This window comes from Alosa pseudoharengus, unplaced genomic scaffold (assembly GCF_046254945.1).
Source record: "Alosa pseudoharengus isolate Yale_2024_CS ecotype anadromous, Long Island Sound unplaced genomic scaffold, YU_APseudo_1.1 YU_APseudo_1.1_scf_2, whole genome shotgun sequence".
In the NCBI taxonomy this organism is placed as follows: domain Eukaryota; kingdom Metazoa; phylum Chordata; class Actinopteri; order Clupeiformes; family Clupeidae; genus Alosa; species Alosa pseudoharengus.
The window spans coordinates 42,247,681-42,264,497 of NW_027468663.1; the positions used below are offsets into that span (position 1 = coordinate 42,247,681).

At 46.0% G+C, this 16,817-nt stretch overlaps 1 protein-coding gene across 1 annotated transcript in view; it reads right to left on the minus strand.

The window, feature by feature from the left end:
- The window catches only part of LOC143133517 (neurocan core protein-like), a 48,579-nt gene that overhangs the window by 8,516 nt on the left and 23,246 nt on the right, over window positions 1–16,817 (minus strand). Inside the window, exons 10-13 of the mRNA XM_076293280.1 lie at window positions 15,941–15,973; window positions 14,503–15,264; window positions 9,423–9,527; window positions 763–876 (exon numbers count right to left, since the gene is read on the minus strand). Coding sequence (XP_076149395.1) covers window positions 763–876; window positions 9,423–9,527; window positions 14,503–15,264; window positions 15,941–15,973 — 1,014 coding nt within the window. The remainder of the gene's footprint in view (window positions 1–762; window positions 877–9,422; window positions 9,528–14,502; window positions 15,265–15,940; window positions 15,974–16,817) is intronic.

The following is a 16,817-nucleotide window of genomic DNA, read 5'->3' on the forward strand; positions in this document are numbered from 1 at the left end:
TCATGTCATGTTGTGTTTTGGCCTGATGCGCCACCCTCCACTTATCTACTAATCACAAAGTCAGTAGTGTTTCGGCATCCGGGTTGGCAACCTCGAGTCAGGGGGGGGGGGGGGGATACACCGCTCTACAGTAATTTGAAAGTGGTTGCAGTACCAGTTTTGGCCACAATCTTACATGGTTCCTTTAACTGTTATGCCCATGTTCTTGTTCATGTAATATCATGGTTGAGAACTACTTTTATTGCACACTAAAATGTGGTAGTGAATTTCAGAACAAATAGTTGTATTAGGTGATCTGCATTATGTGATTATGAGGATGATTTGGGAAGATCAGGGAGATGTTTGTTGTGTTGTGCTGCTCCCCCCTCCCATCTGACTTTTGAGACTCTCTCAATCACTCTCTTCAAGAGGCTTGAAGTACTCATATATGTGCTTGACCTTGGTGTTGATCATCTCTGTTAGTGCTCCAGCTAGTTAAATGTAGCTGCAAGCAGCGGATGAATCTGTGCAGATTTGAACTGCTGCAGTGTTAGTGCACCATCTACTGTTTTGAAAAGGAGAGAGAGAGCCATCATGCGGCCCTGTATTCACCTGTGGGGTCACTACTGCATGCAGGAAGCCAGCTGGCTGATTACAGGAGAGGATGTTAGAGGGGAGCTGTAAGACAACTATTTAAATGAGGAGGAGGAGGAGGAGGAGGAGGAGGAGGAGGAGGAGGTGGAGGAGGAGGAGGGGGGGTCTGTGCTGCAGCGTGCTGCTTACCTCTCTCGCAGGTATCCCCGCTGTAGCTGGGCAAGCACAGGCAGGTGAAGGAGTCCACCTTGTCAATGCAGGTGCCTCCGTTCAGACACGGACTGGACTGGCAGTCATCCACATCTGTGAGAGAGACAACAGACAAATTAACAACACCACCAGTCAGACATACAATAAACTGTTTCATACCCACAACTCTTTCTCCACTGCCACCTCCCTTTCTCTCACATGCACACACACACACAGACAGACACACACAGACAGACACACACAGACACACAAACACACCACACACACACACACACACACACACAGAGACACAGACACACACACAGAGACACAGACACACACACACACACACACACACACACACACACACACACACACACACACACACACTCACATACTGCTTAATTCATTTGATTTTTTATTAAACACTAATCATTAGTTACTTTATGTATAAAAAGACCCCCCATAAAAAGAAAAGAAAAAAACAGATAAAAGCCCCATGTTCACAAGTGCAGTAGTCTGCATGCCCGACTAGCTGCAGTGCTGGAATGGATGAGGGACATCAGCTTTAGCTAAGCGGCTGTGGCCAAATGAATGCAGAGCTTCAGCTTGCCAAGGAGCATTTACATTCTGGGCGGCAGCCTGGGCAGATGCCAATTGCCCATGCTACCCCCCCCCCCCCCCCCCCCCCCCGCCCACACACACACACACACACACACACACACACATACATACACACACACAAATAGTACAGACACAGAGTACACAGACTACACACACACACACACACACAAACATCACACAATACACAAAGACTCAAACAACATTGCTCTAAATCCTACTGTCAGACTTACAAAGCTTTTAGAACAACTATCTAAAAGGCTGACTAACTGACTAGCGGACCACTGACATGAAGGGACTAAAACAGAGCTCATCAATAGTTGAAAACCTACTCTTAAAATAATTAAACTGTATATCGATTAATCTGAAAAAGGTGTCCACTTAATCCTGCTGCCAGACGGTCAGATATCTAATGCAGATAAGAGAGAAGCCTGTCCATTAAGAAACTCCCCAACTGACTGGCCACCTAATTAATTGGCAGGGCAAAGATGAAGCAACCGATTGATGCCCAAACAAATCAATCAATGACACACTGATCTATCCTCAGAGGACCCATTATGCACAAGCTTACACACAAACCCCCGATTCATCAACAGCCACAAAATAGACTGCACGCGTGTGCCTGTACAGCATGTGTACGATATGTGCCGAGTACTATGCATACATACTTTTTGTGCAAGTATATTGGAATTTAAATACTATATACTGTGTGTGTGTGTGTGTGTGTGTGTGTGTGTGTGTGTGTGTGTGTGTCTGTGTGTGTGTGTGTGTGTGTGTGTGTATTAATACTGTGAATCTACATAAATGCTTGGTCTCCGAGCAAGCCATTTCTTTTCTGATGCAAGTTTTCAGTCCCAGATAAGAGCATTTCTGAGAGAAAAACATTTCTACGAGATTCTGTCATGTGAAGAAGCACTCAAAATACCTTCACAAAACCTTCAATTTCTTACCCCCATAGAGTATCTCAATCCATCCATCAAGTTGGAGTGACACTCCGCTATCTCTCAGTGCTGTGTTCCCTGTGACTATTTCATGGAGTAAACGGAGTATCGACTCCTTAACTTATTATACATGCACACACAGGCAGCACCTGTGGGCCCACAGGAACACGCACAACCACAAATGACTGCATCGGACAAGCATCGCCCGCTTTAAATACGACACGTCCGGCTCCTGAGGACACTGTAATTATTCTGGCTTCTCTCTCTGCCAAGAGCGGCAAATGGCCAAAATCCATTAAAAAGCCAGCTGGCACACGGACGCCTCTGCCAGTCAGCCCACATGCGCCATCCCCCTTATGCCCGCGCAAAATTCCTCTGGGGTCCCGACTGCATGTGGTGAGACAGGATGGTGCGACAGGTATGGGGGGATGACGGATGAAAGCGTTAGAGGAGTGTGTGTGTGTGTGTGTGTGTGTATGTGTTTGAGATAGAGAGAGGGGGGTAAGAGAGAAAATGGATAAAAAATTCAATAATTGAACATGCTCCATGCTGTGAAGATAATTCCACCCATGTTCAAGCAGAGATTTCCTGTCCCTCTTTCTGGCGTGAAAAGCATTTAAGTTCAGATTTGCTGCACCAGAATGTGGAGTTGGCACCTCGTGGCTTAGCCAGGACTTCCAGAAATAGAGTTGGCCTGGGTCAGCAGCCCCAACACATTACAGCCAGCGGATTCATCCAGCAGGGTTTCTCTCCAAGCACATGCATTGGGAAGGAATCCAAGGAATGCAAAGGAATGAAATGCCCGCACTCTGCTAAAACTCCCATATATTTAATGTGTTGCAACGTTTCGACCCGACTGGGTCTTCCTCAGGCTTCCTCTTGCCTGAGGAAGACCCAGTCGGGTCGAAACGTTGCAACACATTAAATATTTGGGAGTTTTAGCAGAGTGCGGGCATTTCATTCCTTTGCAGTTCTAGTTCCATTTGCCCTGCACCTCACCGGTGGGGATGTCCACACCTCCACTACTACTCATTACACATCCAAGGAATGCCTTCCAAGCCACAATATGCACCACTTATATGCCACCTTTTGAGTTTTGATATCATCTTCAAGATCATTATGAGAGCATATGGTTATGTTAAGAAATAGACACACTTGTCATATTACGTCATATTACATTAGCTACTTAGGCAATGCCTTATATAGCTCTATGGTCAGGGAAGGACCACCCCATGAAAACGTCAGAATTGTTTTCTCAACAGGACATGTATCATCAAAAGACACTAGTGTAGTAGCAAGCTTTTATCAGTGTGTGTTTAGAAATGTCATGTTAGGCACCTGCTAGTTTTCACCAAAGTTCCTTACTGATGCCTTTAAGTGATTTAGTGTCTTAAGTATCTTCACTTGATCAACTGTCTTCATTGCCATGTGTGAGAGAAAAGAGAGATGAAGAAAGAAATGAGTGGGGGTTCAACACAGCTTTTAACAGTTAGAGGAATGCTATTTTAAACCCCCCTCTCCTTCCATACAGTAGTGTTTCGTCAGATCATCTCATTCACCCAGAATGCCAAGCTGGGACTCATCGTCTCGTCTGGGTTGCTGGCTGTTCCATGTTGTGCTGGAGTCCCCTTGCTTCCAATGCAGCACGAGCAGATGTGTCTCACCCCAGCGTTCGGGGGGGGGGGGGGTCAGGACTGCAGCACTGGGAGGCGAGGGCCTCATTGGACAGCCTTCACCGTCTGCAGTGCGTCCACACAGCACAGTGCCAGAGGAGGCCGACCGCCGCCGCCACTGCCCTGTGAGAGCTCGTCACTGTCTGTCACACTGCTGTGACACCAAGAGGTGCCGATGGTGCCGCTACTCCGCCATAATTAGGATTTCTTTGACAAAGACGAAAGCGTCAGGCTTCTCCTCTCCCTCTACTATCCCACCCCCCCCCCCCCCGCCCGCGGCTGTCTGCAACGTCCTTGTTCAGATCGAGTTCTCTGATAGGCTGGCCTGATGCAACCCAGGACTGGCGAGCTGTCATGTCAAATTCAGTGTCTAAGGAACACAAAGCGAAAGTCCTGAGGTTCACAGCAGAGATGATACACAAAGGGCCTCATGTAGCAATAGGCTCATAATTATCTCTTAAATATCTCTTAAATATCTCTTAATTGTTTTACGGAAAAAAAAGAGAACTAAAAACCCCCTTGACCACAATAAACACAATTTAGTGAGGACGCTGCTGCAGTGTGTGCAAATGTGTGCCATGCTGTACTGTGCACGCATGATCTCTAAACTGCACTCCCTGCAAGGGCAGCTCTGTCTGTGGGTGCGTGGGTGCGTGTGTTGGTCAGAGTCTTCAAAGCAGCTTTGTAGTTGCACATATGTCTCTCAGCCTACACACACAATTACATTTTATAAGTGTTTAATTCCTTTAAAATGGCCACTGGTTATCTCAAATACTGTTGCTACTGGTAATCGACTAATTATCTAGGATTACTGAAGCATTATTTCATAATACATTTCTTGTGTTTCACAAGTTAAAAATGTATGTTTCCTTCCATTGGACAGCCAATTAGAGGGATGAAATGAGATCTTTTTCTCTTCTCTTGGTAAGAAGGCTCCACAAGCAAAAATAAGAGAAAATTGTCATTGTCAATAATGAGGTCCCAGTTTTGTTGAAGAGTACTATAAGAAGAATACGTCTATGAGCAGCACACACATCAGCATGTTCCACAGACAAAGACAGGACCTCTGGCTACAAACATCCCACATGGTGGGGTTGAGTTCAGTTTGTTAGGCGCTGGCAGATAGCATCATCACCTGTACCTACAGTGATCAACTTTTCCCCCCCTCTCCTCTCTCCCACCACCAGTGTTCAATCAGGTACAGCATGCTCACCACCATGTTGGGGCTGGAGGCTAGTGGAGCTATGAGCTGGAGGGCTGAAGACAGGGAGAAGTTTTCGAACTGAATGTCGAGCCTCAGATGTTGTCCAAAGTCAGACTAAAACAAACACCCCCAAGACACACATGCACACACACACACACACACCCCCCACAGGCCTCTTCAGCAACCCCAACCCACTCTTTCCAATCACACTGTCAAACGTCTGCCTGCACACCCTCATCCAGCCCTTGCATGCCTGCTCTGCAAGGGAGAACACACACACACACACACACAGCATTTATACACACAAACAGAAAGACAGAAGCACACATAGACGCACATGCAGACACAAATGCACACACACATAGGCATGCATGCACACACACACATACACACAAATAGAAAGTCTCACACACACACACACACACACACACACACACACACACACACACAGCACCTCCATCAGCCCTCACTACTCCCCAGCCTTGTTGCCCTGCCAGTCAAATGAGTGGGAAGTCCACTGGAGTTTGCAGACTGAGAGAATTTGTATTTTTTTTTGTCTCACTGAAGGACAACACGAAAGCCTGCCAGGCGAGTCAGAGCGGTCAGTCGGAATCAAACCTCACTGCTCTCCATTCTCCAAGACAACCAGGAGACTCAGAGAGCCAGGCGGTCAGTCGGAATCAAACCTCACTGCTCTCCATTCTCCAAGACAACCAGGAGACTCAGAGAGCCAGGCGGTCAGTCGGAATCAAACCTCACTGCTCTCCATTCTCCAAGACAACCAGGAGACTCAGAGAGCCACACACCACTGCTCAGAGTTCCACCGCTGTACATGATTGTTCCAGAATTTTCTATCTCTCACTCACACAGTGTAGCAGGACAAAGATTATTTACGGTAATCCTCTGTTGCACAGAGACTCCTGGGTTAATCCATTTGACATTATAGCTCAAAACTAGTGTTGACATCCTCAACATTCACATCCTCAGACAAAATTAGACCAATAATAATAATAGTAATAATAATAACAATAATAATAGTCATCATTAGCATCTTCATAATCATGATCATCATCATCCTCACTGTTTGAAATTGGTGTTCCTCAGAAGAGACTGATCACGCAATATATACTGCTTTAAGAGGGAAGGCACTGCTTTTCACCCCCCCCCCCCCTTCCCCTGTTGTGAGCTGGGTATGGGGGTGCCCGCCAGTGCTTTTGAGGAAATATCCGTCAGCTCCCCACATACAGTAGCTCATTCAGCCAAGCCCTCAATTTCCCTGGCACAGAATGTCCCATCAGCAGTCTTTGGAAAGCCACAGCTCTCACCTGGCTCTCACATAAAACATGGAAGTACCTTTTCAGTACCATTCAGTTATGCTCTTTTAAATTCTACCAACTGATTTCAAAGGGAAGTTAAAATGCCTGCAGTGATTTCAAATGATATGCTGCCATTTGGCATGCCAGTCGCTGGCACACATGGAATTGTGACTGATGTAGAAATGTGAAAATTATATAATGATCATTTTATTTCTCATTCATCTACACTCTCCTAAAAATCAATCCCACACTTTCAGCAAAGTGTAACTTGATTAGCCCAGCAATGTGCATCAATTACGGGAAAGTGTGATTTGGGAAGAATATCAGACCAAGGACAACTACGCATCCATGTAAATTTCCACAACCACTAAAATGAGGCTGATATCAATAACTAACCAAACTAAGCTAACCAATAGAAGCCCAGTCAGACTCAGTGAGGAAGTAATGTGAGACCCAGGCAAGGAGATCCCATTCTCATCTTTGGAATCACACCAGATCCAGTGTGTCTCATGAATCTTTCAGTCCCTCATGCATAATGCACCAGTCTTAAGACACCCAAGAAACACTGCAAATACCTCCGATCCATCTGATCCCTGTGCAAACTCCAACCATGCTGCAGACTAACTCATGCTGAGGACTGCGGCCAACACCATCTTATGGAATGGCAATCAAGTGAATAAGATTAATTTGCTTATCCTGAGCATCAAATCTCAGAGCAATGTGAAATTGCAGCGTGGATCAGGGGTTTTCTCTGGTGGATGAATGACTAATTATGAGGTGTTCGCTCTCTGCTTCTAATCTAGCAGAAAAATGGCATTTGATCAAGGGTGCAGCAGTCCAAGGGAGTCTTTTCGTGGCTGTGTGAGACCCACTGTGTGTGTGACACAGACAAACAATCAGCCAGGATGGGCTCCACTCTTCACGGCTCACAGCGCAGCTGGCAACAGTGTGAGCGTGAGCGGAAGAAACAAACAGCCGACAGTCTTCCCCCCCTCGCAGGCACGCTGAAAAACAATCACACTGGCAAATGGTGGGTAAATATGGAAGAGGAGTGCAAAATAGATTTAGAGTTAGAATAGGTCTAGAGTTTCAAAAGTGCTTGCTAGTTTACTGCTTGTTTTAGTTTTGAGTTCATGTTATGAAAAGCGTCCCAAGAACCCTCAGGGCTTAAAGCAATAGAAATGTCTGTGCCTGAAGTTATCAGACATTTATGAGGACGCCATATACTGTAGTCTCATTGCCTATTTTTAAATCTTAAGCATACCCGCTCACGCCTGAATTCAGGCACGGTGCCTGAACACTTTAAGCCCTGAACCCTTGCTCACAGAAGACACAGCATCACCAAGCAGGCAGAGAGGTTGTGTGCAAAATGTTGTAGCATGGAGACCCGCTCATGTGAGAGAGAGCCCATGTGAGATGCAGGCGGGCTTCCTGTCTATTCCGTCCTCACACATCATCACATGCAGCAAATCAGTACACTGAGAATATGAACTTGCCCTGCGGAGGTTCCTGATTGGGTGAACTTTAGCACAATATTCTATCAAAAATGTTTGCAATGACATTTCCCCAAAACACCATATGAAACGGACATAACATTCTTGTAGCGGTAGGTCAGCTAGCAAGCAAGCTAAGTGAGCATAGCTACTCCCTGTCATAAGATTTACATAAATGTCATAAATATGGCAGTCAGTCATATACAGTCAATGTCTAGTCATACAACAGTGGTAAGTCACCATTATCGATAATTGTTTGATGCTATGACCATTTATGAGCTCTCCTTCAATCAGGCAATTAAAAAGTAAACGAAACTGTTGAGTGCTTGCTTTATTTATTTTTCAAAGTCTTCAATTTATTATCAAGAAAGTTTAAGCACCCAGTTGAAGTACTATAGGGTGTTGAGCACGCTTCCTTATTTTCCTATCCTTCAATCAATCATATATCAATTGGAAATGTCTTTATTATACATTGGCAATTTGGCCTACACTTTGTAAGTTATGGAATAATAGTCATTTTGACTTTGGTAGGCACACCAGTAATATTGGCTTCCATGGGTGGTTTCCTACCCTGAGGCAGGAGGCAGGCTGTGATATGGGCCATAGAGTTGACAGGGTCAGCTGAGGGACAGCAGCAGAGACAATTTGAGGGCCCATGCCAGTCCACTCAATCTGACCTCTCACTCACTGTGAACAAATGATGAGCCTAGAAACCCTATGGCCCACTCTCCAACCAGGACAAGGTTAAGCACCTTACCCTTGAGCTAATAAGACAATATGCAGACCAATGACCTCTGACCTGCACACCCACGTACCCTGCCATAAAAGTGACAGATCAATACCACCCCTGACCTGATCATTCCTCTATCTCCTCTATTGTCTCACCGCTGGGTCCCTCTTACAGACGTCATGTGTGGTAGAGGGCCTGGGGTTTTGTGTATGGGATGCTTTATGGGAGCCTTGATGAGGAACAAAAACTCCCATTATCGTCCCTGTGCAATAGTACCACAAAACTCAATCCAAAGGGGCATTAGCCCAAACATCGATCTTAAGCTCAGTAACATTATTGATTCCCATAAAGAGACCACAAAGCTTGTGTTGACCATTACGTGGTCGATGTCAAGATTCCACCCACAGTGAGGATGGTGTTTCACTGATTCTACACTGCGGCTCAGAATGCTCGGCTTCTAGTGTGGCCTTGGAGAAAGTGGTCAAATGTTTCTTCTTAACCTGTAGTAGAGAATGCATTGTGCTGAAGAAACAGATATGTATTGATTTGCTTAGTGGCTGATTTGTGTGCATTCACATTTTGTTTCAGTGTTTAACGTTCCATGTTAGTGTTAAATGTTTAACAAATGTCAAAGGTCCCAGGTCCCATTGTTAATGTTGAATAAAGTGTAATTGTGTCTCACCGATCTCACAGCTCTCTCCAGTGAAACCCTGCGGGCAGAAGCAGCCATAGCCCTCCCCCTCCGGCAGACACGTTCCTCCATGCAGACACGGGCTCATCTGGCATGCTACAGAGACAAAACACACACACACGCACACGCACACACATGCACACACACACACACACACACACACACACACATGCACACACACACACACACACGCACACACACACACACGCACGCGCACACACAATTTTTTAGATTTTTTAAAATAGATGACAATGTGTTGGTTCTGAAGTACCTTGCTTTCAGACTCCAAATTGAGGATGTAGCTTAGTGCTGATGAGAGTCATATAAGCCTCTAAAAATAAACACCTTTGGCAAGTTTTTGAAGACACAGGGTGGATAAAAAACCATCCAAACTTATTGTAACATGCTCTAAGAACATTTCTAAAATGGTTGCTTATGATTATGGTGTAAATAAGAGGCTGGTTAAGGCTGCATTTATAGTCTCAGCTGGAGACTTGTTGAATTGTGGCATGGTGTACTTTCTACGTGCTGTCCATTTAAAAGCAGGGATGAGGCCAGCATAAGTAACCACAGCAGAAGCTAAAAGAGGCTGACCCCCCCCACCCCCCCACCCTCCTCTTAAGAGCAGAACATCAGACACTATTCCATCCTTACTCACTCTGAGGCCTCCTGCCAAACCACCCCTCTATGCACACAGCACAGCAAAAGAAAGGACACACAAAGAGCTCTTGGTTGGTGTGGAGCACTTGGCCTGGCTGCCGTGTCTCCTGGCTGGTTGGAGTGCTGATCTCCACATCACTAATCTGCCATATGGCCCTGCCTCAGCAGCCTGGGACGCTCGATCCACACACACACATTTAGTGGGACGATTAGAATGAATAAAGGGTGAAGGTTGCCCCATAAATCTCCTTTAATGCCATCAGGGAGACCATTTGGGCTGCTGTGTAATGGTGGCATCCAATATTTCTCTCTGTTTCTCACTTATTATCTCTCACTCTCACTCACTCACTCACACATGCATTCATCTATCTATCTATCTATCTATCTATCTATCTATCTATCTATCTATCTATTGCACATACCTTTGTTAGTAGGTCATATGTCATTTGGATGCCAGTATCTTTCTGACCCCAAACTTACATGTTACATAACACAAACACAAAGTCTAAGGTTTGTTTGCAATTTGGATCACACGTTGGTGTCCACACATTTTCTCATCTTAACTCTCTTCATACATTTCTCACTTTCTCTCTCCTTTCTTTATCACTCTCTCACTCTCTCTCTCTCTGTCTCACACACACACACAGACACACACACACACAGACACACACACGCACACACACATACACACACACACACACACACACACACACACATACATACAGTGCTTCGGTGGTTTAACATAATCAGCATGTTTTGCTGATCCGCATAGAGTTCCGGTAGCCTAAATCACATCCTGTGTGCTTTGGGCGTTTTGAGGGCCATGCCTGAGACATTGCTATGGTTGCCGAGCAAACCTGTCCCTCTCATTTTCTTCTCCTCTCTTTTCTTCTGCTTTTCTTTTCTGCTCTTTTGTTTCTGCAGCGCATGTTTGCAAAGGCTGCACCTCTCCACACACTGGAGCCTGCCCACAGCACTCTCCCTCAGTTGTCATGGCAACCCTCAGAGAGGGAGAGAGACAAGGAGAGGAGCTGCTCTCCAAGGAACAAAAAAAGTAGGCAACATACAACGATCAGCAAAAAAAGCAATATACATTGAAATACACGTGCAATGCTTAAATATTTAACTCCCTTTGCACTTCAAAATTGTCCCTGCCATCTACATGCCTACCGAAATGAATGTTTACGCTTTCTATTAGAAAATTATTTGGGAACTATGTCATGTTTTTTTTTCTTCTCTTTCCTCGCCACCTGGCTCGGTGCTTAATTGGCTCATTAGGGGGTGCTCTCTCATCTCAGCGCTGAGTTGGTTCTATTGACGTGTTTGTGCTCTGAATGCCAGTCTGAGCACGCTCCAACCTCCTCAGTGCCCAAGTTCCTCTCCTACACATGCTGTAGCACTACAGCCTCATGCCTTTTAACATACACGCCGCTCCGCTGAGTGGGATGTGGAGAGAGCTAAGTGTGCAGGGTGCCACGGGTTCACATGTGGAACTGATGGAGCTGCCTGTTGACAAACTGACTGGTGAGGGTTTTTTTCATTAAGTTGAATTATGTCCATATCCTTACAGACCCTTCACTGAGTCTATTACACACACGTGCTGATTTCATGCCAGGTGCAGATACATCACCATGAGAAAATCAGTTAATCCATTCGCACAGCACACGCTTCATACATGGGAATTACATAGACAGCACAATATACCCAGGAGGAGTATACTGTATGTGGAGTCCATGTGGAGGTGACACATTACTGGGGCACACAAAGGTATGTTGTCTATGTGGATTGGCAGTTTCCAAGCAGGCTAATTTGAGGCCATCTGTAATGTGCCATGCAATTGGCTTGTTTGTGAAAATGTGTCCAGAACCAAGCACAAGAGATGCTGGCAGAGGGCCCTGAGACCAAGGCTGTGGCTAGGAGACAGAAGTTTCTCACCTGCTGTCACTAGAAATCCTCCTCTACACAAGACCTTTTCCTAGCCTGGTTCCGCCCTCCTACGTACTTCCACTCAATTTTCATTTTCCTTCAGTACGCGAGATTTCGGTATATTCGCGGTTTTTCTCAGGCCAAATTTTACCTGTCCAATCAGCGAACAGAGTGGGTGGCTGAGAACGATGACGTTGAGGTTGTGCGCTAGTTTGAGCATGACATAAGTCACAACCAAATGTTAGCGATTGGTTATGGCAGATCCAGAGTGGCTCTGGGCAGATCCATTAGTTTTAAACTTCAACAGAGTACTCGCTTTCAAGGCAATTAATTGGCCATGGAAAGTGGCCAGTCTCTCTGTACATTATGAAATGTACGAGAGTCTGGTAGGACCAGGCTCACCTTTTCCTACCCTGAAAGACAAATCTGCTTCTCAGAACCCATCATCCTCACATAACCACTTTATTGTCAGACTCTACCTTCCTGGAAATAAGGAGAATCTTGTAAAAGACAACAGCCAACAGAATCAACCACCAGTGGGTTTCTGCTGTACTGTTGCTGGCTAAATCTCATGTCCTCTCCTCTCAACAAGCAGCAGAGATGAGGCACAGGTCAAGTCTCATCCAGGGGTCACTACAGCGTCCATGCCACTGATGGAGATGGTTATGTGGCACACAATGACCAGGGATCCATCCCCACTGTCCTCGTAGAGGGGAACGGACACAGCAATCATGTAAGGCTTATGAAAGATGAGAAAGAAGATTCTTTCTCTCTCTTTCTTGTCTTTTTTTGTGAGGGGGGGGGGGGCTGGCGGCCGTGAGGTTAGAAAAAGTGCTGCGCTGTGGACTAGGAGCTCTCAATAAAAATGGAGCAGGGTGGAAAAATCGATCGGCCTGGAGATAGGCTGACACTTTCCCATCACATGCTGTGTCAGACACCAGACCCCAGGTTTCCACGGGAACACCTTGGCATTTACGGCAAACGCAGAAACAAACAAGGACCATGTTGGCTATATTACAGTGTAGTGTTCCACTCCTCAACAGGGACCATAACTCAGCATATGCTCGGGGTTAAGAAACTGTGAGATAACATCGGTGTAATATAGCTCAACTGAAAATAAGAATTCATATGAGTTGGTATGAGAAACTCTGAAAGATAAAAAAGTGAAAACAGAGAGAGAGAGAGGCACAGACAATGGTGTGAGGCAGCGATGAGAGAAAGAGAAAGAGAAAGAGAGAGAGAAGAAACAAAGTAAGGGAGGAGTGTGAGGTTTGACAGAGAGAGAGAAAGAGAGAGAGGGAGAGAGTGATGGAGGCCATGTCTGACGGTGATGACAGGGGAGAGATAAGCTGTAGCTCAGTGGTGTGCCCTGCCACAAGCATTATGATTCTCTCTGACAACACCATAATCTCCTGCCAACAGAAAGTCGCTTGACACGGAAAATGGTGAGAGAATATGACAGACAAATAGACAAACATGTGGACAGACAGACAGAAAGAGAGACAGACAGACAGGAAGAGAGAGAGAGAGACAGAGGGGAAGTAATACAAGAATGATACCCCATAGACTCATGGAATCTTAGAGGACCGCTGATCAGCTAATGTGATTAAACTGTAAGATGAGACTTAGAAACTACAGCCCTATCCAAACAACAAACAACAGTGCAAATAGCCAAACAATCCAGTCAAATAGCCAACCATTTGTCTTTCATTTTTGGCATTCGAAGGAACCCACAAATCAATAATTCATACAAGTGTATGAAGAGTATGGGCCTCATTCAGTAGTTGATACCTTTCCATAAGACTCTCGTCGCTCTCATTAGAACAAAGATGGCCCTCAGCAAGGCTCTCCCTGTATCTCCTAACAGGTTGTTCTGGGTGATGGGATATGACAACAGTTCAGTGTCAGACTGAATGAGGGACTAACTTGCAGTTAGCGCAGGGCAATTCACTTTCTATCTGAAAGGGCCTTCATGCTTTTATGTGCTGCTAGGGAACAACGTCCTGTCAGATAGTCCTTGTAGCAAGCATTTCAGCACTTCAAGTACAGCAGATGTACTGTACGGTACATCAGACATTAATATAATTAATTAAATAGAAGAACTGCTTAAAATAATTGCATGGCTATTACAAAGTAATATTTGTGTTGATCTATCACTGCTAGGGGTGAAAGGTGCTCACATAACAAGCACAAGAAGTTTTGTTAATTAGAGAGGCACACTTTTATCGTGTTGGGAGCTGAAAAAGCACCTGTGTTGCTATGCAGACAAGACAAACTCTGAAACATCTTTAACCTTGAAATACTTTGTAGCAGGCAACCAGCTGCACACAAAGATAAAACATGATCTAAGTCAGGAAGCATGACAAGAAGAGAGAGATGGAGAGAAAGAGAGAGGGAGGGAGAAAGACTGAAGGAAACTAGACCCACAGAGAAGCAGGTGAAATGACACAAAAGGAAAAGAAAGAAGAGAAAGAGAGAACCCCACCTGAGCCATTCCTCCGGGACAGCTCCTCGTTGCCATGGGCGAAGTCTTCCGCAGGGTTGCCAGGCAGCAGGACTCCTGAGCCTAGAGTCTGCGCCTCGTCCTCTGTGGCCGGTGCTGGACCGCCACTCCCACTGGGGCCGTACGCCTCCAGGGCAGTGGACCTCAGCTCGGGCAGCAGGCGGGTGGACTGGATCAGTGGGGTGGCGTCCTCCGTCAGGGGCTTCACGGAGCCCCCGTGCCCCAGCGAGAGGTTTGGCGTCTGGCGGGAGGTCACGGTTGGAGAGGGGGTGGCGGTGGTGGGGCTGGGGGTGGTAGATGGTCCCTTGGGAACTTTGGGTTCCTTTTTCTGGGATCGGTCACCTTTGGACCTGCCTCGGCCCGTGCTGGGTGGCCGGCGCTCGTACTGAATCTCCCCCCGGGCCTCCTCCACTCCCTTCCCTCTCTGAGTGCTGGTGGTGGACGACACGGTGGTGGCGGATGTTGCTGTACTGGACGGAGGCGTAGTGGTGGACCTGGTTCTGGAGGGGTTGGTGTTCGGCTTGACCTCACTCCATGTGCTACTGCTGCCTTTGCCCACTTTCCGCTCATCGGCATTGGACGGGACTACCACTGACCAGCCCCCTGATGTGATGGTGGCCTCAGGTGTGGACTCCTGGCCTGGTTTGACCCTTGGCGAGCTGCTAGTGGTGGAGGCTCCAGGTGAAGGCCCAGAGGTTGGGGCCGATTTGAGAAGCCAGGTGCGGCCCCACCACGACATCAGTCCTGTGGGATGGAAAACACACCCTTATGATTAATGGCTTCCTTTAAACAAGGGAGTCTTAAGGCTTTCTTATGGAGAAAAGGTGGGGATAGATACAGTAGGTAGGTGAACCGGTCCACACATACTAATGATCTATAATGGATTTTAAGCTAGTCTGAGGGTACTGAAGATACTGTATGTAACAGTGTTTCATTTGGTTTCATCACTCTCACTGGTCCAATCCTATTACACTAGTTGATTTAATTCTACCTTATTGTACAGTGATCAGTTAAACACAGCATGATGCTTTTCACCATTTTGTTAACGATAAAATAAATACCTGTTTCTAAATTAGCTTAAAACTGGTAGGCCTCACACACTCTATCCTTGCCAGCCATTTACTTCAGCTTAATAAAAATATAACTTAGTTACATCTGTTAATGAGATTTCTTATCCAAAGTAGACTCATTTACCCCCTAACCCCCTGCCACCAAACACACACACACGCACACAAGCATTTTTGTACAAGCATGCTCATTATAAATCCGCCTTCAGCCATGCAGAGTCTGGGTGCTGCCACACTCGGCCTGACTGTGGCTAAACAAGTCATCCGATCGCTGTAGCTGTTTTTCCAATTACAGCACTCTGATGCTGCTGCTCCTGGCCCCATTCACGCTCTACCCTTGATTCTGCGCTCACCTCCAAACACCCCCCGCAGCCACCACAGGCTGCCTGATGTGGAGATGCACAATGTAATCAACTGTCACAAGACTTGAGCTTCTTTTATCAGATTCCCAATGAGGTGGAACAGAATTGGGGAGACAGATTTGCGTATTTGCTTTTCTTTTATGTAAATGCTATATTTTTTTTTCAGTGTGATTCCTGATTAGGGTGTTTGGAATATTTTCTCCCCCCTCTCCCCTGGCACACACAAACACAAACACACACATACACAGCACATTGGCATGATGGAGGGGGGGGGGGGGGTGGTGTTTAATCATTATTGAGGCTTCAATAATTCAGTAGGCATCTCATGCATGGGAACTTTATGGAAATCACAAGCAGAGCAACAACGCAATTATAAACTCCGTTTAGGCCTAATTATTTCCCCCCTCTGCTTTTAAAGCATGTTTTATTAATTAACCAACTCGGTGCAGGCAGCCATCAGGATCCGCCTCGGCACAGGAGCAAAACATCTCACTCTGACACTCTGCTGTGACCCTGACTTTGCTCCTCCGCCCTTCAGTGAATGAGACCAACTCTGACTGAATTAATTAAAGCGTGAGCTCAAACCTTTAAATAATTGCATCAGCTATCCAGAACAGTCTGAAAAGCATACAAGAGGCAGGCTCCTTAGAGACAAGCGTTTGCAGTCAAGTGAATGCCTTGTGTAAAAGACGAAGAGCATCCTGCTACAGTTCTGTGAATGTTCATGGGCAGATGCACTAGGTACTACATTTTATTCCACGATAACTTTCTCAACTCAATATTGATGAAATTGATATTCCTCTTGTTTTTCCTGAAGTCACTCTGGCCTCTTGTATTGGCTATTTTAACTCTTGGGTCCTCTCATACT